Here is a 27387-nt window from a genome sequence, read left to right on the forward strand (position 1 = left end):
TGAGTCTTGCAATGGGGGTGAATCATCAGCTGGTGACTCCCGGTCCTTACTATGGAAAAGGGTGTGGCATCTCAACCTACCTGAGAAGATTAGAATTTTTGCTTGGCGGGCTTGTATGGATGCCCTTCCTACGATGTAGAACCTAAAGGTAAGGGGGGTCAATACTGATGATTTTTGTCCTTTGTGTGGCCAAGGTCCTGAAAATACGATGCATGCCCTCTTTAATTGTGACTGCTCAAAGCTGGTTTGGAATTTCTGGGTTGGAAAACCTGCTTTTTTGGATGGTGGGGCTTTGGACGTTACTGATGTGGCTCTCCATGTAATTCGAAATGGCTTCCCAAAGGATCTAGAAACCCTTTTTGTCACTGCCTGGTACATTTGGTTCAACCGAAATCAGGTGGTGCACGAATCCATCTCCACTCCTCCTGGTCAAATTTGGGACTCGGCTTTGCGACTTGCTAAGGATTTTAAGGGTGCTTTAACTCCATTTAGCTCCCTGCATGGTGTCTGTGCCGCCCGTTGGTCTCTTCCTCCGCCGGGTTTCCATAAAGTTAGTGTTGACGGTGCTACCTGTCCTGATGGCTCAAATTCATGTATTGGAGTCATCATTCGTGACTCAACTGGGCTTGTCACTGCGGCTTTGAGCAAGCCTCTGTCAGCCCCCTACTCCCCTGAAATTGCTGAAGTTCCTGCTTTGGAGAATGGTGTAAACTTGGCACATGAAATGAAGATTACCCAGGTAATTTTTGAATCTGACTCCCTTGCAACGGTGCAAGCTGTGGTTTCTATGGAAGATGGTGGTCCACTTGGCCATATCATTGAAAGAATCCGCAGCTCTCTACTTCTTTTCTGCAGCTGGCGTCTTCAACACCTGAAACGGGATCACAACAGAGCAGCCCACGAGCTCGCCCAATTGGCCAAATCAGCTGGTTCTGCTCAAGTCTGGAAAGGAACCTCACCTCCGCTGCCACGTTCTTTTCTTTTTCCAGACCCCACGTAGACTTGACAATGTTGTCTTTGTGCTCTCCTCTGTTGTAATGCCTTTTTGGGCTCTTTTATTTTATGAATGAAGGTACTCTTTTCAAAAAAAAAAAAAAAAAAAAACCCTTTTTCCCATTTTTGGAATTCAAATTTGCTATAGAATTTGGTTTGAAAGTTCAAAAAGTTCGTAACATTTTCAAATGCTTGCGGCTTACACAAAGCAAGATGTTCACAATATTCCTCGCACTTTGTGAAGGACAAAATTGATTCCTCTTGATTGGGGTAGGAGAACGTAACTTTGATTATGATGCCTTTTTTTTTTTTTTTTTCCTACTTATATAAAATCATTTTTGTCTTTACCTTTTAGAGTCGCTATTACTTTGATTTCAATTGTCAATTTACTAACAAAAATTGACTACTAATTAAAATAACATAAAATAAATTGACTATTAATAAAATGTGTAAATTAAATTATAATAACTCTAAAATATAAGAATCAAAATAATATTTTTACTTTTTTCTTTAATAATTAATTAGAATAATAATTTATAATTAGTGAAATTAATATCGATTTTATAGGAGATCATCAATATAGCATTGCTATTATACATCATAACATATTGCCCCAATAAATAAAAAGATGATATAAAAAATTATATAAATTTGTGTTTGACTGATAAAAATATATTTATAAAAAAACAATTAAAAAATTGGTTTCACACTGCTTGTTCATTCAGACGAGGTGTGCACAAAAAAAGAAAGGTGTGCATTAAGTTTGGTCAGGTCAAGCTCCGCAAGAATAATTTGACTTTGGCCAGTGGTCACCTCGTTCTTCTTCTTTTTACCTTTTTTTTTTTTAATTATTATTATTTATTATTATTATTATTTTATGAAACTGGCGAAGCATCCGCACCAAGGTCGAATGGTTCATTTGGGCCCATTAATCAGTGGGCTAGCCCTCCTTTCATCATATTTATTTATGAGTCCTTTTAATATTTTTAATATAATTTCTTACTGAGATTGTGACCTGTGATAAAAATGATTTTTCTCAACGTTTGCGTCTGGCGTTTGCAGTCTGTGGGACCCATAGCTACAGTAGCATCCATTAAGCGCCCAAGACTCAAGAATGCATCTGTCAGTGGATCCGTGCGATGTTTGTGAGACCCACAAACCTCTTTTTTCAACCAAATTTTCATTAAAATAGGTCTCATGATACTATTTACATATTTAAAAATTATTTTTTTACAATATTTTCAATTTCAATAATAAACAGTATTTAAATAGACGCTTAGCCCAGAAAATAACTTTGAATGGGAAAGATTTAGTTTAGATTTAGTAAAAAAAATCAAATTTGGCCTTGTTTATATTAAATACCGAATTTTAATACATTAATTTCAGCACCATAGTATCTAAATGTTTCAAGCTGACCTAATATTGGCACATAATTTTATAAATCAGTTTAAAGGATCCTAATCCATATCAGTTTAATAAGTATGCCATCATTTTGGGTGTGTTTTCCCATATTAAATTTATGTGAAAAATTGAGCAAATAAATTTTTAAATGAAAATGATAATTAACTCAAACTATAGAATTTTTTTTTTTTTTTTTTTAAAGATATGTAGATAGTGAGAGAGGAGAAATTATTAGGTCTACTAGGAGAATTGCTAACGTGGTTCTCCTTGACCTCATAACCAATAAAATGCTATTATTTATGCAAATATGACATTATTTTGTAATTTTTATTTTTTATTCTTTGTGCTGATTAGGAAGTTCACATATACATTTGCATAAATAACACCATCTCATTGGTTAGGGAGGACCACATTAGCAGTCCTCCAGGTGTAAATAATAATTTCTCGTGGGAGAGGGATGGGTTCAAACAAAAATATAGGACACCATAAAATATGCAATTATCACTAGGTTATCAGTCACTTAAATTCTGAAAGTGCACTAGCTAAATATCAGATGCTATTTTAGAATCCTAAACTTTTAATTACAGCTTAATTTATTTTAGACCAAACACAATTAAAGTGGGATATACATAATTAGCCAATTAATTAACCGAACCACCAAAAAATTGCATGGATAAACATAAATGTGCAATGCAATAATTTAAAGGCTAGTATGGAAAAGAGGATGCAAACCAAAGATAACACTTGATATGCTATCGAAGAAGAAAACTGAAGAACTTGACATGAAACCTCTCTATGACCCTCAAAGCCAGAAATAATCCACTACTAAATAAGTTGGACTGCAATAATACAAAAAGACCTCCAAGCCTAAACTATCCAATGCACTTGAGCCTTTTAAGCTCCAGTTACCAACGAACTTCATCAAGTCTTGTCACTAGCTTTCCAGATTCATCAACACCACCCAGTTACACTGTGGATGACTAAATGTCTCAGTTCGAAAAAAGTCAAACAAGTAAAATAGTTTCACAAATGTGAATTTGTATTGATGAATGTGTGGTACAATTCTCTGTAATTACAAAAAAAATGATTTTCTGATTCTATCTCCTTAAAAGATTTGTTGATTGAAATCGTGGTAATGTGATTTTGATTCGAACACCAAATATACTTCAATTTGGCTGAAAAATGGATCTCTGGCTATGAGCTTGTTAAAAATCCTTTGTTCTTCACGTTCTTCGTGTTCTTTGTGTGTTCTTCGTCTTCGAAGATTTATGGTGGAAGTTCTTCGTGGCTTTATTGGCTTGAATCCATAGAGTTTCACTGATTTGTGATTTGTTGAGGTTTCTAGAGGCTTTTGACCTTGATTCCAATGAACTTTAAGATCTAGGAACATTATTTGGATGATTCCTCTTCGAATGTTCTTCGTATTTGAAGGTTTGTGGTGGAAGTTCTTCGAGGTTTTGGAGGTTTGAATCCGTAGATCTTTGCTAATTTGTGATTTGTTAAGGTTTCTAGAGGCTTTTAAGCTTGATTCTAGTGACCTTTGAGATCTAGGCAGGTAGTTTAGATGATTCTAATTCGAATATCCTTGCATTTGACGTCAAAGTTCTTAAAGTTCCTAGAGGCTTCAGGGCTTGATTCCAGTAGAGTTTCAGTACTTCTTAATCTTCTTTGATGCTACTTGTACTCTAGATGGCTTGGTCTTCTCCCAAGATGTCTTGGTGTCTCCTTAAATGCCTTAGGAAGACTTCTATTTATAGGAGTTTGGAGGTGGGTGAGCGACACATGACAGAGTTTAATTGGTGACACACATCACAGCCTGATTGGTCCATTTATGTCATTGCTTACTCGCGCTGGACTGATTATGTCATCACTTACACGTGTGAGGTTGCTTATGTCACTGTTTACATGTGTTGATGTGTGATTTTTTTTTTTTTTTTCATGCATCTTATGCCTCTATTTCAATGACACTTGGCAAATTTTTGTTAGTTTCTGAGTAGTGTAGCAAAACCTAGCAACAGTACATGACGCTTTGTAATTTGCTATATTTTGTGGATTTGTAGTATAATGTGTCAACTTGTGATAGGTCGGAAATTTTTCTTCTCTACATATACCACCACACCTTCCCGATTAAATATATGATTAAGCTCTGATACTTTCAATGGACCAAAACATCAACATCAAAATGTGTGATCAATAGATAAAAATTAGCTCATTGCCAAACGGACATCTTTTCATTAAAAGAAATGGTTATATATAATGATGTAAACTTTATTTTTTGGGGTTAGATTTTCTTTGACTTTTTCTGTATAGCATTTACTGAGGGCATGAACATTTTCTCTCTAGAGTTCACAGCTGGGGCCGACCAAAACACGAATGGCTTAGGTTAGAAGTCATTTAGTAATTAAGCAAATGGCGGTTTTTTTTTTTTTTTTTGGTGTTGAGAATGAAGTAAATAGCAGTTTGGTTAAGGAGTCACGCTTTTTATTTTAATATTTTGCATGTTTGATTTTCTAATAATTTTATCTATTTGATAGGTTAAGATTCTCTTAATCTTGTGGGTTTCAGTTAGCTCAACTAGTAAAATATTTTATGATTGAATAAAATCTCATAGGTTAAAACTCTCTAAAAAAATGTTATCTTAGACTTATATAAGAGATAATAAAATGAATTTTAGATTCAAACCATTTTCTTAGTAAAAAAATAAATGATCTTTTTTAGCCACCCTATAAATACAAGGATATATATATATATATGTATGTATGTATATATTCATCATTTTGTTTCTTCCACCAAATAAAGCAAAAATCAAATTGTGTTATACTACATGTGGTATAGATTATTTGCATACTTTGGATTTATTAATAATCTGATTATTGCATGGAAAAATGTGTGGCGTCCTATCAATTAATTTCTATAGATTTTATATTTGTCCACTAATTATTCTTATTCTCATGAGATTTCCTTCTTAAAAATGTATATTCTTATGATCTCTTTTGATATTTGGTTTCAAGATGTGCCCCCCTAGATACGCTAAAAGTAAATCATAGAGTGGGTTTAAAAAAGCAATTTCATCTTTACTAGCTAGCCAGTGTCAAACTATTACTAGTGCAAAAAATTGTTGTAGAATCCGAACATGTAAAAAAAAAAAATGGCCTATCGGGTGAAAATAGATTCACAAAAAACTTTTTGAATTTCGTTGTGTAGATTTAGTCGAAGAATCGAATTTTTACACTGCTATAAAGAACTTTCCTTGAAAGACCTAAATAGTCAATCCACGTTGTGGGGGACTCCCGGCCCCTATAAAAAGAAACTTACTTCTGACCATTTTCAAAGCAAAACGTGTTTTTTCACCTTAAAAATTTACTAACAAGAAGAAAAGAAGGGCATAAGATGGAGGAGAGTCAGAAAGGAAAGGAAGATAAGGCAAAGGAAGAGGTGAGATTCCGAGGAGTTCGAAGGAGGCCATGGGGTAAGTTTGCAGCTGAAATTCGAGACCCTACAAGGCATGGTGCTCGACAGTGGCTCGGGACATTCGATACAGCTGAGGATGCAGCAAGGGCATATGATCGCGCTGCATTTAACCTAAGGGGTCATCTTGCTGTTCTTAACTTCCCTAATGAGTATTATTCACAAGTCATGGGATCTCCTCCTTATCCTCCTCATCTTTCATCTTTTTCATCAACATCATCTACTACTTCTTCATCAGCTCCTAGTACTGGCAATTTCGAGAGGGGGGGTGGTTCGTCATCTAGTAGGCAAGAGAAGCAAGTTTTCGAGTTTGAGTACTTGGATGACAAGGTGCTGGAGGACCTCCTTGAACCGGAGGAGGAGAAAAAGAAACGAAATCGAGGTTGATCGTGACACCAAGATGAAAGAATGAAATGAAGGTTGTGTTTCAAGCCCTTTCTTGATCTATTTCTTTGACTGTTTTGTTTCTTTCTCGATCCGCCAGCTCTCCCACCCCCTCTTTCCCCTAAGTTTTAATGAATTTTAAGGTTTAATACTTAACATTGTTAGTGTTTTCTTGAGAAAAAAAAACTGGGTATATACAGTTTAATCGATAGGAGAAAAAACGCTATAAATGTGGTAAGTTTGTAATTGTTATGGATGTGATCTAATATATTGATGCAAGTATGGTTTATGTTATTATATTTATTGTGTTACTTCTTTAGTGATTATAGAAGCGACATGATTTTGAATGAAGCCCTAATTTTTTTTTTATTTTTTTTAATTTTTTGATGAACTGGATAAAGCAGCCCTAAATATATATAAAGAGGTCAGTGAACGTTTTCAAGGAACCAGTATTGAATAGAATGGAGCCGTTACAGAAAGAAGAAACAAGATAAAAATTTCTAACAAGAAAAGTTAGTAAATGATAATGATGAGAGAGAATTATAAAAGAACCAGATACTTCTCAATCCAAAATTAGTAATCTCTCATACTGAACATTGGATCATTGGGTTATTTGGTGAAGAAAGATTCTAGAATTAATGGAGCAACACTAACAAAAACTTGATTGAAGCTAGCAAAAGTATTAAGAGGTCATCAAACTTTTTCAAGGAACCAGTCTTGAATAGAATGGAGTCGGTAAAGAAAGAAGAAACAAAAAAAAATGTCTAACTAAAAATGTTAGTAAACGATAATGATGATGATTAAAGAAAGAATAATAAAAGAACACATGCTTCTCAATCCAGTTATTAATCATAATCACCCATTGAAGGTCAGACAAAGCCAACAAACATTAGATCATTGGGTTATTTGGGGAAGAAACATAGAATTAATGGAGCAACACTTATAAACTTTATTGAAGCTACCAAAAGTATGAATATTAGAACGTATATTACCAAAGAGCAATCAAATTCATTTCAGTTGATGTCATTAATGTTCAAATGAAAAAAAATTGGCATCTTTAGATCTGCAAGAATAAAGGTTAAGAATCTCAAATCCTGATGCGATAGCGATAGAGACATTGAAAGTTGAAGATGATAAAAAACGCAATCTCCAAATTTACTTTCAAGATTGTATGCACAGTTAATCATAAAGAAAATTCATATGACAGAGCTGGTGGTGATCATGGGACCAAAAGTAATATCTTCTTCAAATATATATATATATATATATATTCTGAATCTTCTTTTGCTAGTCTTCCTAGGAAGAATACACTAAAAGCTAATGTGTGGTAGGAGATGCCTAGAATATGATCTGCCCCCCTAACCCCAAAAAATTAAAGACAGGAACCATCAGATTTGTACAAGATCTTAAAAGGAGAGTGATAATGCCAAAATCATCAGTTGAGTCACTCATCCAATCCGAAGTATTAGACGATCTCATAGGACCTGCAAAATAAAGGAGAGATAGATCAAAGAGACCACCAAGTTGTGCCCAGTGAGGGAGCCTCCGATACTTAAATTAGTATCAACCCATATCTTTCATATTTAGATAGTATTTTGTAGTAGTTTTTGACGTACCTTAACTAGTGAGACAGATTGTCCTTTTTATAGGTGACTTAGGTAATTGTTGTACATAATTTAGGATGATTATTACCTTGATTGTAACGTTCTTTGTCTTGATGAGAGTTTATGACCTTTGATAGTCGTTATTAAATATGTTGAGCGGTTATCTTTGATGGCCTACTAATGATGCAAGATCATCCATATTAATAGACAAACTTAATGAATTTTCTGGACTCATCAGAGAGAATAATGTAAAGAAAGTTATTTGCTTTTGAATCCAAAAAGAAGATTGGGAGAAAAAAAATAAAATGCAAAAGCTAATAAGTATTATTGTGAACCCCACATAATTTCCTTTCTAACATTCTAGGACTAAAAAATCCTCTAAATAAAACTAAAAGATACTTCTAATATAAAGTTTTTCAATCTTCTTCCAAAACATATTTCCACAGATCACAAAATTTGATAATTTCCCTCTTGATGAATCTTAAATTGATTCGCTATAGCAACAAAAGTATTATTTAGAATAAACTCAAATGTTTCATATCAGTATGATCTACTTACTGCACATTTATTGGAATTTGAACAACCCAATAGGCTTAACTTTTAGATTTTTGAGATGCAAACTTGATACTTAATAAATTTCTCCTCCACTACCCCATCAGGAAAAATGAAATAAATTAAACTCTTTGGATGGATATTGGGATTTTTTGAGTAATGAAAACTATCATAGTGTAGCTAGTTCAATGAATTCTGGGAAGTTTTTCTGCAGACTATGTTTTCTTCCTTGACATCTTTGAGAACTTCTGGCAAATTCTTTTTTTCTTAGTTTTTCATGGAAACTTTGTTGCATTTTGTCAGTGAATTCATACCTTTGAATGAACTCAACTGTGTTGCTTTTCCATGGTTCAACCATTTTCTCCAATTCATCTTCCTCGTTTGAACTTTAGATAGTTTACGGAAATGAGTCCTTTCTGTCCATTCATTAAAGTTTGGGCATAAGTCATGGATGTTGTAGAACATGAACACACTTTCCTGTAGGTATTGGTTGACAAAGTTAAACCCTTGTGTGATACATGACAATTATGCTGATAAGATTAATACTTGCTGAAATTATATCAAAATAAAATTTTTATCTCATTCATACCACGGTTCTTGTTCCGCCTTATTAGGGATTTTGATAACATGATGCCAAACTTAGCTTAGGTCGAGTGCTACTGTGCACTTTACATATACAGATAATGAAACATGGTTAAAATTGGACACATATCACCTTCGTGATGAGTTCAATACACTGAAATCTAAACATAAAAATAAATTAGAAAAATATTGATATTACTTGCTAGTTTTCTCTTAAATCTGACTCCAAACTAAATCAATTTCTTAACATGCTTTCTCCTTAAAACATTAGTGGATTTTTATTGAAATTATCCTTTTTATTATATGCTGATATTGGATTTCAATCTTACACTTTTGCAAGGTTTTTTTATATTTAAATTTGAATAGGTAAGTGAAGTCGCCACCATTCCTATGATTTTATAGGCATGATTGGCCACATAATGTTTATATTTTATTATTACCAATCTAGAGCTTAAAGAATGTTAGGTCTCTTGTCCTAAGTTAAGGAATAAAATATCTTCAAACCATTGATTAAATTCAAAGATTTATTTATTTATTTGTAGCGAAAGTGTTATGTACCTATAATGTTCACATTATAACAATTGCCCTAAGACTATTACTTTTACTTATCTAGTATACTATAAATTTAAAGGGAGATGGGATCAACTGCATGTGTAGGCTGTAGCATCATTCTCCTATTATGTTTAGTGTGTTCGAATTTGGTGTGGAGTGGAACCCTAACTCTGTAAGGGTGTAAAGTTTGTCATTGTGTAATACTTTTGCTTAAAATATGTGTTCTAGAACTATACCTGAGTTGAGTGGTATATTAATTGGCCTGCTAGCTCCAACTTGTTGAAGGTGGGTACCTCCATTTCAGGTTACGTACCATTGGACTATTTCGGAGGAGCTTCCCTTTGAGTCGCAGGACATGCTCTAGAGAGCTTGCTTTGTGTAGTTTCTTGGAAGCTTAAGAAAATTAAACATTCAGGTTTTTTTTTTTTTTTTTTTTTTATTGTTGTATGGATGTCTGTGCTAATTACCTATTATCTCTGTTTTTTCATTAATGAGGCTAGAGGGGTTATTTATAGTGGTAATCAACACTACCAGTCACGCAGACACTATATATATGCACAACTAGCTTTACTCTTAGAAGGATGCACAGATTTTGTATTGTTTTTCTAATATGGCTTCTGATCTAGTGCTCAAATCAAGAATTGTTTGAGTTCAATTTCATTTAATGCCAAAAAGAAGAGAGGGTACGAAGAATAAAAAAAGCAGAATATAAATATATGAAGTGTCAGTTGAATTACAAGTTTTTAACAGATATATAAGGTTAACAAATGTATCTATGGATTTATTTTAACCACACTTAATATTTTCATAAGAATTCCTGCAATTCTACATAACACCATTTTCCATTCAGAAGAGACTTAAATTGATGTTGATCATAATTATGAATTGGAAACGTACAGGCCCTCTGAAGAAAAAACATGGCAACTGGCACCTATACCTTATCCAATCAAATCAAATAAAGGAAAAAAAACTAATAAATAATAATAAAAAGGCAAAATACTATACAAAATAGATGTCGTTGTCATACCGGGGCTGCTGATTGGTGATTGGTGATTGCTGATGTATGATTGAAGATTGCTAATATTTCATTCCGAATTCTTAAATTAATAAGGTACTGACTGCAGGATAAATTGGCGGCCAGGTTGTTTGTAACCTTGCCTTTCTTCGTTGGAGCATTCACTAACAGGCTCATCCCTCAAACTGGCATGGCCCAATATATGCCGCCTTTAGGGGAAAAAACTGTCCTAGTACGGACGATCCTCTTTTGAGATTATGAAAATAAATAATCCCAGAATAGAAACAATACAGCCGCCAACGACAAAATCAAACTTTTTATATGTATTTTATAAAAGAGATTTAAGGTTTAATATTACTTATTTATACTAAAATTGATTAGTGTCTTAATTTGATGATAGAGAGTTATCTCTATAAAAATATATATATATATATATATATGTATACATATCAAATAAAAAAAAAAAGATCCCCTGAAAATACCAAGAAATATTATTTGACCTATAATTAATTGGCAATTAATAACAAAAGCAAACTTTCTAGCCATATGTTTAATTGCATCTACAGTCAAGCATTACGGCCCAGGCAAAATGAACTCAAATACTATTTGGACAAAAGCTTCTTAATAAAAGTGTGCACAAGAAATTTTCCAGTGCGTGCAGTGATCAGCTTATTTACAAATGGTAATGCTAAGTTTTAAAGCGTTAATGGATCTGAAAGCTACAATTCACTAGTAAAAAAGAGCACAATTTCTTCAACAAGCTCTGCATTCATTAGGATTCTGAAATATATAGAACTTTTTCAACATAGAAAAACAAAAAGTTCAGACTCTCACATACTGCGTGGAAGGGAGTGAAGGAACCGCGAAGCAAATTTGATGATGTTTGCCACTTTTGATTATTACTAGCAAGGGCAAGCGCTTGATGCAATTATAAGAAAGAACTATTTCTTGCTCTTTTTCTCATCATAGTCAAGAAGCTCCTCCAGCAACTTATCATCCAAGTACTCAAACTCAATGACCTGTCTTCCTTGCTGACCAGTTCTAGCACCCTCACGCGTTGATGAAGAAGCCGAAGCCGAAGCAGAAGAAGAAGAAGAAGAAGAAGAACCAGAAACACCACCACTCGTCAAAGGGTACTCATTAGGAAAGTTGAGAATGGCTAATGAACCCCTCATAGCATAAGCAGCTCGATCATAAGCTCTAGCAGCCTCCTCTGCAGTATTAAAGGTGCCAAGCCACACACGCGCACCATGCCTATTCGAGTCTCGAATCTCTGCTGCAAACTTCCCCCACGGCCGCCTTCTAACGCCGCGGTATCGGATCCCATCACTTCCTTCCTTGCCGTCATCCCTGGCCTTCCCTCTATTAGGGTCTTCATCCATGTTTGCATGCATACTAGTGTTTAGGACAGGGGCCTTTTATATGCGGACAAAAAGGGTAAAAGTATTAAATATACTAGATTCTCAAATTTATTTAAATATGTGGTGACATCTACAGTGATGAAACTTGAATAATAATTTTTTTAAGAAAATTAAATTCAATAATATATATATATATATATATCTTTGAATTTAATTGAAAAATGTATGTAGTCTATCTAAGTTTTGTCCTTACTTCTTCTAGAAGAAAAAAAATTATTCTTAGTATAATATGTGTATGTTTAGAGACAATTTTCCTTCAATAACTTTCACAATGACATGATGTGATTCTAATTAATAAAAATTGAATAATAAATTTATATTAAAAGTAATATTACTTTAATAACAATTTATTAGGTTAATATTTGTAAAAAAAATGGCAAAAAAAAAAAAGTTGTATTTTTGGCTATTACTTTTTTGGCATAATTATGGGTTCTCAAATTTTTGCCACTTGGAAGGACCCGTCTCTAGAATTCTTTACACGTGCTCTAAAGAAACTTCTATAATAAAGATCATAGTTTTGTCCAATGTATCTGGATGGTCAAGCCGATGGCTTCAGAGATTACATGGACTTGTTTGTATTCTCTCTCTTTTCGCGTACTTTTCCCTCTTTTTATTTATATTAAAGAAAGACAAATCATTTTTATGCGAAAGAGTTGGGGATGGAAAGGGAAAGATAAAGCATCTGATGTTGTCGTATATAGACTTTAAAAAAGATTTAGTTATAGTACTTAGATTAGTTCTTAAGTTTTATTTTTAAGATTTTGTTATGTGAATTTTTTTATAAGATAGAATGTATTTTTAAGTTTAGTAGCTATATAACTAAATTTTAAAAAGTGAACTTAAGAAACAAATGTATAAGATATTGTACCTAAATTTTGTCCTAAACTTTATCGCGTCACAAACTTTACAACATGCATGCCAAATCAGTAGCATCTCAGTGAGGTCATTGGCTTGTGACTCATGTCCCCCAAACCCATGTCATTGAAATTCTCCTAAGCAATTACTCTCCTTAATTTCCTTCTTTTTTTTTTTTAGTTAAATATGTGTTTTTTCATTGTTAAGTTATATACTTAATTTGGTTATGATATATACGTGTCAGTAAGGTTTATATTGGTGGTCCTAGAAGTACAATTTAGTGCTAAAAAAAAAAAAAAAAAAAAAAAAAACTTTGTGGATCCCATAATCCAGAAGCAGAATTTGATTCTTGATGGAATAAGCATCAGAATTTCTAGTGATTTCCGTATCATAAGACTTATGAGGTATATATTTGATGAGGAAGGTTAGGCAAAAAAACCCTTGGCCAACCTTAAATTAAGAAAAGCATCTTATAACACTAACCAACAATTTAAATTTCAGGTTAATTTCACTCATCAAAAGAATTTTTTTCTTCTGTGAATTGAATTGTGTCACCCTTATAGGCTTCCAATAGATATTCATATTTTCATGGAATAATCTTGTCCAGACGGGTTCATTGGTTGTTCATATTAATGTGAAAGATAACCAATTTGTTGAGTGAATTAGATTAATCTCGTAAGTCATCATGACAAAAGGAGGAAGATCATGAAGTTAAAATACCTGACCAACACGAGAAGTCCAAGGAGAACGAATATATTGATTACACTAATGTAAAAAAGATTGGACCAGAATCTAAGGAAAAATATTTATATATAGAAAGAAAGATGGAACAAGATTAGAAGATGGTGTTGAAAGATCTGATAATGTCAAATACAATGAACATCGTGATCTAATTTGTCAATTTAATAAAGAGACATTTCTCGCCTTTATTCTTCTCAAGTAGAAGTTCCGAACTTCCACCTCCTTTTTCTCTCATCCATATTTTTGTCAAGTTTTAGTGTAAGTGCTTCGTTGATCCGATTTCGCCTCTTTAAATTATTGCCATTTTTGGGGTTTTGCATTTCGTATTACAATAAAAGAGAACATTAGAACTTATCAAAAAAAAAAGAGAACATTAGAAAACACCCAAAGCAACACGAAATGAGAAAAAGTATTTAAAATGTACAACATTTGGTATTGAAAGCCTTCATCTATACGGCAATTCTGACAAATATAATTAAAGTGAATGTGAAAAGAGATAATAATGGGTTGAGATTTGGTGTAATATCAACTATTATCAATAGTTGAGATTGATAGTTGCAAAAAATAACTTTCAATATCAACTATTGATTAAAAAATATTAAGAAATAAGTTAAGAAAAGTAAAAAAAGTATAAAGTAAAAAAATTTTGTGAAGAAAATAGATGAATTGCATCTAGGTATTGCATTGGATTCTAATCCGATAATAATATTAGGTCAAAGGTGCTAATAGTATTTTATGTCGACATGATCTTTCTCTAGTGGAGGTAAAGGGACATGATCTTGAATTTGGGTCTCAAATATTCTAATCAAATTTTATCTATTCCTCCCCCAAGATCTCTCACTCTCTTTCTCTCTCCAAGGACCCAGTAGTAGCCCCCAACAGCCTGGTGCAAAAATAGAAAGGGCTTGTGTTTTTAAAATTTTTGGGGAAGGGAAGGGAAGGAGTTAGGCGGAAAGTCAAAGAGTCCACAGAGAGAAATGTGTTGTGAGGTTACAAGCCCATTGGTAGAAAGGGCCTTACTCCATTTAAGGCCTGATTTCGTTTATGTTTTGTTGTTCTACTCGCTTTGTTTAATTGATCAGTGGGTGTGCCCTTGACAACCAGGTGCTTGTCATGAGGCCCGTATGAAATTCAAGGGCTTAAGCATTTGAAGCCTGGCTTTCTTATCTCCTCTTTTCCAAAAAAGGCCATCGATTCATCCTGCGCTACCCAGGATTGAGGAACCGCCTGAAAAGGCGTTTATAACTTTATATAGATCCGGAAGCAACATTACAACCATAAGGAATCCGTTCTTCGTAGACCACGTAATTTGCCACAACTTGCTAAAATAGTTGACTAGGAGTGGTGAACAATAATTTCCATATTAATTGACTACTTTTTCCCACCACTTAAAGTCGAGCACAATAAAAATATGGCATAAAAATTAGGTCCCTAAACTTTTTTTAACGCTCTATTTGTTTCGCTAGAAAACCTTCTATAAAAATATTTTTTTTTTACATTTTTTAGTGTTTGATAACATAAAAAAAAAAATTAGTCAACGAAAAATTCTTATAAAAATAAAACTTATTTTCTATAGATTGTTTTCCCAAAAAAAAAAAAAAAATTGGAAAACAATCTCTTTCATGCAAGCGCATAATTCCTATAAATATTATTTTCTTCTGACTCAAGAAACAATATTTTCTTTCGCTCATTCAACCTTTCTCACAATAAACTCTCTCATTTCTTCTTTCTCTTTATTTTTTCTCTTCTCACACCCTCACTATCACCCCCTCTGGCCTCTTCTCTTCCCATAGATTTCTCTCTTTATCTGCCCCTCTTCTCTTTTTTCTCCCTATTTATTCTCCCCTCTATAACACCCTTTTTTAATAAGGTTTTTTTTTTCCTCCTCACAAATCCGTCAACAGTTCTATAACAATTTTTGGTATTTATCAAACTATTTGGCCTATGTGGCATTTTGAATTATTTAAAATGGAACTTGTGGGTATAATGGTTATTTTGAATTATGAGAAGTATGGTGTGTGTGTGTGTGTGTGTGTTGCTATTGATTTGTGCCACTATAGTACACTTCCAATGTACTTGGTTGGTTTTTTTCTAATAAAATTTCTTACGTTACTTATCAAAAATACTGTTTATATACATGAACAAGATGAGTATTTGAAATCATGAAAATTGGACAGCTAGTTTGATTGTATCCATTGTCAAAATTTTAGTTTGAAAACCAAATTCATTCTTGATTTTTTTTTTTAATTTATTTATATTGATTACATTAGGTGGGTTTACACAATACACATATTATACATGTTTTAAATTATACAAGAAATGTTATAAAAATTGTGGATATCAAACACCAAAAAACGTTCTCAAGCCCATTTTCAAGGTTGTTACCAAACACCAGAAAATGAGATAGTTTTCTAGAAAATGCTCTCTAGAAAATGAACCATTTTCCAAAAAACGTTAATGCTGAAACAAATAGAGCATAAGCTAATAGACAAGTAATAGTTACTTCATAGTGGTTATGGTGAACATCAAAACCACCAACCTTACCAACAAAATTCAACTCGAAAGCAATAAATTGGTTTTTCGGTAAAACTTAGGTATAGTTTAGTAAATGCACTATATTAGGTTCCCTACTTAAATGCCAATTAAATTCAATGTAGTTATGTGTTTGAATTTAATTCGGGAGCCTAGTGTCTTACACCTAAGGTATTTTGCGTAAGTTTTATCCTTTGCTTTTCACATGTTGGTGGGTTGATTTGGGTTAAGATAATTGTAAGGAGCCCAAAAGTTATTCAAACGACCTAGCTAGGCTAGACTACCAATAGACAATTCCTTACCCAAACTCATGCCATCAATTGTGGAAAGTGAAGGCCAAGGTTCCTTGCACATTAAAAGCCTCTAATAATCAACCATATGTTTGATTTATAACTATAACACATGTTTTAAGTGATTAGGGCACATTTAGCGCATATATAATTAGTTTGTTAGACATTTGCACACTTAACACATGGAAATTCACTATGATTAATAGTGCATAGAGATCGATGGGAAATGGGTGGCAAGATGGATTAAGTTATAAAGCAAGAATGCCAAGATGGGTTGAGATTTGGATTCTCAACCCAAATTTGTGGTCCTCAGGCTCATTCATCAACAAAGAGAAACCCAACAATCCTATAGTGCGATCACAAATCCCTACATCACCAATATCTCTCCCTATTCACCAACCCTTCTCCCCTTTGTACACTACAGTTGATTTTTGTGTGTGCCTTTTTTTTTCTTTTTCTTTTTTTTTTCTTTTTTTCATTTTGCAACTTATTGGAGAGAGAGAGAGAGAGATTAATTAATAAAATCATTTTTTTATCAAAATGGTGTGATGCTGACAAGGTTGTCTAACCCAATTCATTTGTTTGTCCTAATCCAACCTAAAGGGTCTCAAATGGATTCGATCGATTGAACGGTTGAGTAGTGGGTAGAGAGCTTTGAAAAACTTGAGTTTGGATTGAACATTGGGTTTCCTCATTTATCCACAATTGTTGGTGAGTTTCTTGCTCCCCCCACCCAACGTGATTAGGTCAAGTGACAACCTCAAATTGTTCCGTAGACACATCTAGCAAGATACTTATGTGATTTGGGCATTTATCAATGTTCAAGGATTTATAATTTCAAAGTTAATTAATAGTAATAAGATATTATTTAACCAATTAAACATTCATTTAATTAATACAAAAATCGATTAATAATAATAAAACCATTGTCCTCTATTGTCATTTCTAAAATTTAAAAGCTTTTCACCAATAAGAAGTGCTATATCCACAACGTTTTTATAATATTTTCACAACAAATCATAGGTGGTTAGTTGTTATTAGTTTAAATTTGAACCTACCATTAAGATTACTTTTTGCACCAACAATAACAACCAATAATAAACTGCCACTTAAAATTTGTTGTGAAAAATGTTGTGGATATGAAATTTCTTTTTTTAGCAATAGTTTTGAGAGGAAATAATAGTAGACTTTATTCAATTAAATCACATTGTACAATGGGGAAGAGGAAAGAGGGGCATTCTTCTAGCCAAAACAATGACCTCCTCGTCCTCTTTTGCGACACTAGCTAGAGTTAAGGCAGCATGATTACATCGTAAAGGCATACTATGAAAAGAAATAAAAGAAAAACTATCTCTAATTAAACTAATGTCTTCAATGATCCAAACAGCTTCTAAACAGCAGATTTTGTCCGAATTCAAGAGGTCCACAAGCTCAGCAAAGTTGCATTCCACCATCACCTTATGGAAATTGGTATTTTGACAAAACAAAAGTGCCAATCTTGTCACTGTAGCTGCTATGCTAGATTGAGTTTATGGATTGAATCAGAAATTGGGGGCTGCCACTTTGTTGTCTGCACTTCAACAACCCAATTCTGATATGCTGCACCTCCACAAATTCTAATCAGTAAGTTTTAGCCCGAGCCCATAAATCTTTGGACGAGTTTTACTCTCAAAGATCAACTTGTTTCTGCAGTTCCAAATTGTCCAACATGCGATACAAAGTGTCAAAGTCCAAAGAATTCAAAATTTTTAAGGCAGCCTCCATTACATCAATAAAATTGATTTGTTGTGATAGCCAAAGACCATTCTAGAAGTGTGTTTGCATCCAAACGGACTGTGCAAAAGAGCATTCCCAAAACAAGTGGCTATTCCTCCTAGCTTCATCATTGCAGAGGGCACATGAGAAAGAGTTGGAAATCTTTCTATTAAAAAGCTTTGTCCAAGTGGGAAGGCTATCATTACATGCTCTCCAAATAAATGATTTAATTTTTGGAGGGATTTAAGAAGACCAAATGCCTTTCCAAAAGGAATGAATCTTAGTAGAATCTAATGTGGTAGCCAAAGAACCATTGGACTGTTTTTCAACTTTCAATTGCAGAAAGTAAGCACTCCTAATAGAGAACCTGCTAGATATGTTTTTGGTCCAAACAAGAGTATCTTCAGGTCTTTGGATACTGAAAGGAATGGTCTTAATGATTGAAGCTTCAAAGGGAAAGAAAATAGAATCAATGAGGCAATCCTTCCACCTCGGTTGTGGGGCTGAGAAATCCATAAGATCTACTACTGTGGCCTCAGCTCGTAAAATGGTTCTAGGCAAGCATACTTTTTGATTTGTCTCTAAAGGCAACCATCTGTCGATCCATATATTGATCAAAGAACCATTACCCACCCTCCATCTGCTACCTTGAATGATAAAATCCTTCCACGAGTTATACTTCTCCATGCAAAAGAAGAGTGATTCGGAACTGAAGCTTCAAGAAAGATGTATGTTGGAAATATTTAGCTGTATAGACTTTGAAAAGAAGCGAGTCCTGACAATACAGTAGCCTCAATCCCTGTTTGGCAAGTAAAGCTATATTGAAACTCTTTAAATCACGAAAGCCAAGGCCTCTATCCCTCTTTGCTAAGCACATATGCTTCCAACTCAACCAATGCATTTTCTTCTCTTCATTTTTCTACCCCCACCAGAATTGCCCCATCATTGAATTAATTTCATCACAAAACCCTGCTGGTAATAAGAAACAATTCATGGTATACACAGGTATCACTTGGGCTACGGACTTGATTAGGACTTCTCTCCCTACCAGAGATAATAATTTAGTCTTCCACCCACTGAGTTTGGATTGGATGCGAAGTTTGATTTTAGCAAACACTTGTTTCTTACCTCTACCAATGATGGGGGGCAAACCAAGGTATTTTTCAAAGGGTTCTGTGGATGTAGCATTGAGTAGCATTCTGATCTCATCTCTGGTCGACGAAGGAGTATTGGTGCTAAAAAAAATTGAACTCTTCTCATTATTAATTTTCTAACCTGAAGCTACTTCATAAATCTATAAGATCTCCTTAATTATGTGAGTTTCAGATGGGGAAGCTTTGCAAAACAATAAACTATCATCTGCAAATAGAAGATGTGTAAACTAAGATCCATTTCGAGAAATACTTACTCCATGTCGAAGTCTTTGTTGAACTGCGTTTCTGAGAAGAGCAGAAAAACCTTCGAAGCATAATAAAAGTAGATGGGGGAGAGAAAGGGTCTCCCTGCCTTATGCCCCTAAAAGATTTGATAAATCCCGAGGGAACCCCATTTACCAAAATAGAATATGGGACAGACGATATCTGAGCCATAATCAGATCAATCGATCTATGATGAAAGCCCATTCTTGACATAAGGCCTTTCAAGTAATCCCATTCCACCCTATCGTAAGTTTTACTCATAACTAACTTGAGAGCCATGTATGCTATTTTTCCTTGGCATTTTAACTTCATGTAATGCAGGATCTCAAAAGAAATAAGGATATTATCTGTAATCACTCTCTCAACTACAAATGCACTTTGACAATCAGAGATAATTTTTCCCAAAATTATTTTCAGTCTATTAGCCAGGACTTTTGAGACAAGCTTAAAAATGACATTACATAAACTGATGGGGCGAAAATGAGACATGAGTTTCAGGTTTTTCTTTCTTGGGATCAGGGTGATATGTGAGAAATTGATACTTTGCAAGAATTTCTTAAAATTTATGCAATAAAGAACTGCATTAGAAATATCAGTTCCAACAATATGCCAATATTTTTGAAAAAATAAAGGGTTCATACCATCTAGACCAGGAGCTTTTGTTGGATTCATCTGAAACAACGCCTTCTTCACCTCCTCTTGAGTAAATTCTTCCAACAACATGTTATTCATTTCTAGAGTGACCACTTCATGAACATGGTGGATAACTTAAGAATAGGATCTTGTGGAGACACTTGTAAACATCTCTTGGAAGTAATCAACTGCAATCCTCTCCAAATCTGTTTGGTTAGAAAAGAAGTTCCCAAAAGAATCCTTTAGCTTAGTAATCTCATTACATCGTCTTCTCTAAGAGGCCACTACATGAAAAAACTTCAAATTTCTGTCACCTTCCTGAAGCCAAGAAACTTTTGCCTGTTGATGCCAGTAAGTGTTCTCTTGTGCAATGAGTTCATTAAGTTCAACTCTAGTAAAATTTCATCTTTGAGAGAGTTGTTGATTGGAAGGTCCTACTTGGCATTCCGTTTCAAGATTGGCCAATAAGTATCTTTTCACTTCGATAGATTTTATGAGACTTCTGGCATTCCCACTACCCCATTGCAGCAAGGCCATTCTAACCGCTTTGATTTTTTGAGTTAACTTGAACATAGGAGTGCCCCAGAAAAATAAATCCCAACTCAATCTAATAATATCTTCACAATTAGGATCTCTCATCCAAAATGCTTCAAAGCAAATAAAACCTATATTTTTTGGCAGGTTTTATTTCAAGAGTAGCTTGAACTTTCACCATTAGTGCCATGTGATCTGAGAACCCAAATGGGATATGAGATAAGCTTGACTGTGGAAAAAACTAAAGCCACTCTTGATTGTGCAACTCGCAATCTAGTCATGCATATACTAAATTCCCTTCAAACCGTTTGTTATACCATGTGAATTTTGGCCCTTTAAAACCCAAATCCATCAGGAAACAATCATCTACTGCCCTTATGAATTTAGCAATCTGATTGTATGGCCTACTGCCACTACCTCAATACTTTTCAGGAAGTAATATTTCATTAAAATCGCCTAACAGTAGCTAGGGGAGTGAAAAAGAGGCATGAAGTTGCCTCAATAAATCCCAAGATTCCCCTCTTCTTGAAGTTTCTAAATGTCCATAAAAACCTATAAGACGCCAAACAACACCTGCTTGTCTTATCAAAGCATTAATATGGTATAATGAAGATGTTTAAATATCTACATCCACACCATTACGCCATAATAGAGCCAAACCACCACCCAAACCAATCCTTGGGACTATGAAACCATCCGTCACCTCTAATTTCCTCTTTAATATGTGAAAACCATCTATGTTGAGACGTGTTTCAGGCAATAAGAGGATTTTAGGACCTTCTTCATTCGCCAAATAGCAAAGTTCTTAAGCTGCCTCTGAGATCCCAAGCCCTTGGCAGTTAAGGCTTAAAATCTTCATGGTGGGGGCGATGGTGAAGGAGTACCTCCACCTGAACTATGCAACATACTCAAACTTTCCTTACTTAGCAATTGTTTCTTGTGAGCATGTGAATCCAAAGAACTATGCTCCGAAGATGTACGCTTTGATAAGCATGGAAGTTTAGGAGAAACTTCAGTTGTAGCTTTGTTATTGAAACTCCTAAGAATGCGTTTCTAAGACAGAAGAGAGGATTTTTTATGGTCCAGGAAATCCTCACCTTCATTGGGCAAAAAATCCAGCTCCATATCCCTATTTAAATTTTCACCGTTTGAATTTGAATCATCCACTATCTTATCTTTCGCCCACTTCAGTTGTTGATAACTATGTAAAGACTTGCAGTTATCCATCTTCTTAGGAACTGGAAGAGTTGTGTTGTAAGTGCATTCAAAACAAGGAACAACTGGCCAATCTTCTTGTGAATTCAAAACTTGAGTATTCGAGGGAATAACGGTATTTGGTGTGTAAGTTCGGCCTCATCATTATCCTGTTTTGAATTTGAAATTTGAATTGAATCCTAGAATGTTAGGACATATGTGATTCACATGTTATGAACAGATGTCATTATTTTATGTAATTGACTAATCCTTTGACAAAACACACTTTATTTGTATTTGGGTAGATTTAGGATGTGTTTAATACTTCAAGAAACTTTGTTTCATGATCAAGTGTAGAAGCCATGCAAGTCTGTCCAAGTTTCAAGCCAAGAAAGTGCCTATCATTGAAATTTGACAACTAGCCATCTATTGAGATTTAAAGAGCTGATCAACCCCGTGGCTCGACAGCATCTCAACAGTTAAGCATATGTCAAGGTTTAAGAAAAACAAATTTTCAATTTTGTTTTAACTCTAATTTGTGATTATGTGTTTAGGCTTTCTTTTCTCACAACCCTAAACATATAAAATGATTATTTTAAGGGTCCTCAAAGTAGACACAAGTTACACAAGTATTAAGCAAAGTTTATTAAAACAAATTGTGACCGGAGACAGAATTTGCCCTAGTTCATCATTCTTGTGAAGAAGTTGCTGTGTTCGTACAATGTAGGGTTTTGTAACCAAGCAACTTCTAGATCTTCTCCGTGTGGATGAATTGAATAACTTTGCAGCCAACAACCTTCTTTAATTGGTGATTGAAGTCGCATACTAAGATCCACGCAATTGGTTAGTCACGTACTAAGAGCCATGCAACAAAAGGAGAGATTATCACTACAAAACAAGTCCAATTGAGTATTGGGAAAAGGGTTCAACTGTGGGTTAGTAAAAGGTACTAGAATTCCTTTACTTATAACCACTTGTTGTGATGATAATGGATTCTCAAGAGTGGTGACCTTAAAATCACTTGGTGGAGTTTTTGCCGTATAGATTTTTCCCATTTGTAAACAAAACACCGTGTCAATTTATTCTCCGCTGCACTTAGTTTAATTAGTGAATTGTTTGTGTTACCACGCGTTTGCATGTTAATTTGATTAATTAATAAACTTGGCTAATTAATCAATTAATTTATCACAATGTGTCAATACATTTTTAGCCTATCATGGCAGTTTGAATCTTTGTGTTCCCCCGAGTTTCTTACCATGGCTAGGTGTCCTCTAGTCATCTTTCCGATGAACTCATCGGCAGATGGCATTTTCAGTGTTTGCTGACAAAATTTATCACCCCCAATTGCATCATCTTCCTTATCAGAAAGAAAAGTATCTTCTATTTCAACATCACTATATCTATGCGGACTAGAGTTTTCTTTTTTATGATTGGTTTTTGGGGCTATAGCTCGTAGCCAAGGACCAAATTGAAGCATGTCATCATTTGTATGGAAGCACCCTTTATTAATCCCCTGACACTCACACTCCTGATGACCCAGTATACCACATCGATAAAAAAATGTAGGTAGCCTCTCATACTTAAAAAATACCCAAACATCCTCCATCTCTTCAATGCGAATCATTTTTTCCCTCATAAGAGGTTTTGTGATGTCTATATCTACCTGAATCCTAAGAAAAGGACCCCAAGCAAGGCCACTCTTTGGAGTGTCTATCACCAACAAAATTCCAATCTCCTTCGCAATACGGTTACCAACGGTAGTATTCATTCTTTTGATTGGGATGTTGAAAAACCGAATCCAAAAGGGAGAGTATTGAAAGGAGACACTACTTGGACTAATATCTCCATTGAAATGCTTTAATAAGATAAGCTTTCTATTGGACCATCGGCTTCTATCAAGGACATCCAGCATGTCTTCTCTATTAACAAAGATAACCAGAAAAAGATTTTTTTCCAACCTCTTTAATAGTGACTCCCTATGAACCAAACCAAAGTTTTTGAGTGGTTGATTTGAATGCCTCCATATTAAATTCCTTAGTAGATTGTAGCTTGAACAAGATACTGAACTGAGCATGTTCCTTCGATGAGGCCACCTCTTGAGAACTGACCACCAAAACACCTTTTTCTTCCTCTAAGAGATGGAATTTTTTCCACAACTCCTCCAGTGCTATATCCATGGTAAATACAGACCTTATAAATCTGATCAAAGAAAAGAAACAACAACCAACCTATAATAGTTGAGAGAATCAGAAAAAGAGAAGAAAAGAAAAAAGAAAGAAAAGAAAGAAAGAAATCCCCTACTTAAAACAGCAGAACTAATATGAAAGGTTTAAGATCTTACGTGAGGAAACGTAAGTTGGTAACTTTTACTTTCCAAGACCACAAAAAGTCAAGGGGAGAAAAGTTTGGTTAAAAACCAAATTGACTTTTTCAACAATAGTTAGTTACCAAACATGTTTTAAAAGCATTATTGAGCTTCAACTTTAACCAATTAGTGTGCAGTTTCACAAACACTTAAGTTTCCATTAGTGATTACCTAACAGCCAGCTCATCATCCATTTGGTGATTACTGCAAACTGCCCAATTAATGAAAACACATGTTATTTCTTGTGTCTTCTGCGCCCCCCCCCCCCCCCCCCAGATTTTTTTTTTTTTTAGTTTTTTTAGTTACAATGGGGGTAGGGTTGGAGTAGGGAATTTGAATTTTGAATATCTTCGTTAAAAACACCAAAAATTGCCAATTTAATCACAAAACTCTAGTAAAATGATTTTGAGTTGATAGTTTATAGTTACATTACAATGTTCTATTCGTGTTTTTGTACTCAATGCTCACCAAATAAAGAGAAGATTCATGTTAAGAGACCTATGAATACCTGCACCATAGTTTTTTTCTTTGGGATTATTGTGCTAACTATTCCTTTGGGATTATTGTGCTAACTATTCCTTTTTCACAAAAATTTTCACAATGCATCCCTACACTATTCCTTTTTCACAAAATTTTTCTCGATGCAGTCCCACACAAAACAATATAAGATGTTTTAGGAACCTACGAAATGTACAGGCCATGGATTGCATTGTAGATTGCACCCTATGACAACTTCTATAAATGGATCATTTGGTAGACTTCCTACCTACACCATTAACTAACAATTTAATATTCACTCGACCTCGTGGGTCAAATTTTGGCGAGAAAATCTAATACCATAATTTATCTCACAACTTTTTTGCCATAATTGTGAATTAGGAGAGTTTGAATGGTGATTGAAAAATGGCAGATTCATGTGTAATTGATAAACAACCACTCACAATCTACCACATTAGAACTATGGCAATAAGAAATAATATGTAATCCTAGAACTACTCAATTTTAGCACCCATCATTCACTTCTATTTCAATGTTTGGACAAGCATGAGTCATCAATGATAAGATTTATTCAGCAAAAATAAATAAATAAACAACTCAATGATAAGAAATATACAAATCAGCTAAACTATTTTTTGTATTCCACTTTATACTCCACTAGTTATAACTTGTTATGTATTCTTTTTTACTTTTCTTAGAAAATAACAAAATTTTTAAATTCAAAAAAAAAAATCAGATATGTACTTGACAAACCACAATTAAAATAGTGGAGAATAAAATTGTTAAATAGATTAAAGGAGATATAAAAATAGATGAAGATGCAGAACCATAAAAAATAAACACAAAAATACATAAAGAATTATGTGATTAGGCCTAGTGGTCTACTGCTATAGAGGAAAACCCTTAAGGCCTACATGTTGACTATATGCTCAAGTCCAGTGTTAAAATGAACTTAATATGGGCAAATATATAATAGATTAAATCTTAGACTAACCATACAATATATAATAGTTAATTGAGTTGTTGTGCAATTAAGATTCTTAACTTGCACACTGTAAGAGTTTGTTTTGGAACAGCTTATTTAGCTTAAACTGAAAATGTTTTACTAAAAGTACTGTAGATAAAACTTAAAGATAGCTGAAATAGTATAGTAGAACCCATGAATAGTACCAAAAAATGCAATGAGACTCAAAAATAATAGCAAAAATAAGCTAAATAGTAAAAAAAAAAAAAAAAAAAAAAACTAGCTTTTTAAGCCAATGCTAAATGCAACATAAGTGTGTGTTTGGCTCTCACTTAAAAAGCTAGTTTATTTTACTATTCAGCTTATTTTTACTACTATTCATGGGTCCTACTATACTTTTTGATACTATTCATAAGTCCCACTATACTATTTCAGCTAACTTTTACCTTTATCTATAATATTTTCAGTAAAAAATTTTCAGTTTTAGCAAAATAAGTGGATTCCAAATAGACTCTAACAATAGTTGTGCTTAAACCTAGATTATTAGGCTTGATATATATCACTAGTAGTAAAACACAAAAATGTGGTACAAAATTTGTAGCCCACGTTCTTGTGCTCCATGTACATATGACCAAGAGGGAGCAAGGTACTCTCTAAGAGTCCGTTTGAAAACAACTTATTTAGCTGAAATTAAAAAGTTTTTGTTAAACATACTGTAAATAAAGTTCAAATATAGCTGAAATAGTATATTGTGTCTGATGAATAGTACTAAAAAGTGTAATGAGATTTATGAATAGTAATAAAAATAAACTAAATAGTAGCAAAAATAAACTAATTAATAGTAAAAAAAAAAAAAAAACTGATTTTTTAAGCCAATGCAAATGCAATCTAAGTAGAATAAATTGGAGCTTTTAAATATATTTTTTTAAAGATGATAAATTGATTCATTTATATCGTCATGGTGGTTATGTAATTTGCTCAATTAATGAAAACTTTCTCGTGTTCTGAAACCCGGCCAAATCAAGGAAAAAAAAAAATTTGAAAACACACGCATTGGTCAAAGTTAAACAATGTATATCATTTGATTATGTTTGACTAATAAGTGTATTCAACTTAAATCAAGAATATGTGATCAACTCTTGACCGATTTTGAGTTGATATTTTATTAGTTACATTGCAACGTTCAATTTGATCACATGAGTGTATAGTTTTTGTACTCAATGCTCCCCCAATTAAAGGAAAGATTCATGTTCAAAGACCTAGGCTATGAACACCTACAAGATAGCTTTGTTCTTTGGGATTATTCTACTAATTATTCTTTTCTGACAAAATTTTTCACAATTGCACACCACACATACAAGCCTGGATTGCATTGCACCTGTGTCAACTTTTATAAATGGTTACTTAGGTAAAACTCCTTTCTAACATCATTTTTTAGGAATTTAATATTTAGTAGTTACAGGTCTCCTATTTATGCAGCCAAATCTTGGGTCAAATTTTGGCATCCTTCTTCAATTCTTCGTACAAGCATGAATAACCAATGATAAGATGTGCTCCCTAGGAACAAGTCCCTGGCAATTTTATTAGCAAACCTTGCTTTACCAAGTTTAACAATAGCATGAGATGGGCTAAAATA

At 33.8% G+C, this 27387-nt stretch overlaps 2 protein-coding genes across 2 annotated transcripts; one reads left to right on the plus strand and one right to left on the minus strand.

Annotated features, from left to right (window-relative positions):
* The first annotated feature begins 5738 nt into the window (after positions 1–5738).
* Positions 5739–10247, plus strand: LOC111996186 (ethylene-responsive transcription factor ERF098). Its single transcript, XM_065781543.1, has 2 exons — positions 5739–6281; positions 9841–10247. The coding sequence occupies exon 1, from the start codon at positions 5785–5787 to the stop codon at positions 6247–6249; it is 465 nt and encodes a 154-aa protein (XP_065637615.1). The 5' UTR covers positions 5739–5784; the 3' UTR covers positions 6250–6281; positions 9841–10247.
* Positions 10248–11138: 891 nt separating this feature from the next.
* LOC111996183 (ethylene-responsive transcription factor ERF096) lies at positions 11139–11999 on the minus strand. Its single transcript, XM_024028138.2, has one exon. It carries the CDS (start codon positions 11943–11945, stop codon positions 11493–11495), a length of 453 nt encoding a protein of 150 aa, XP_023883906.2. The 5' UTR covers positions 11946–11999; the 3' UTR covers positions 11139–11492.
* Between the last annotated feature and the right edge of the window lie 15388 nt (positions 12000–27387).

The sequence above is a fragment of the Quercus suber genome, unplaced genomic scaffold (genome assembly GCF_002906115.3).
Source record: "Quercus suber isolate HL8 unplaced genomic scaffold, Cork oak 2.0 scaffold_270, whole genome shotgun sequence".
NCBI lineage: Eukaryota > Viridiplantae > Streptophyta > Magnoliopsida > Fagales > Fagaceae > Quercus > Quercus suber.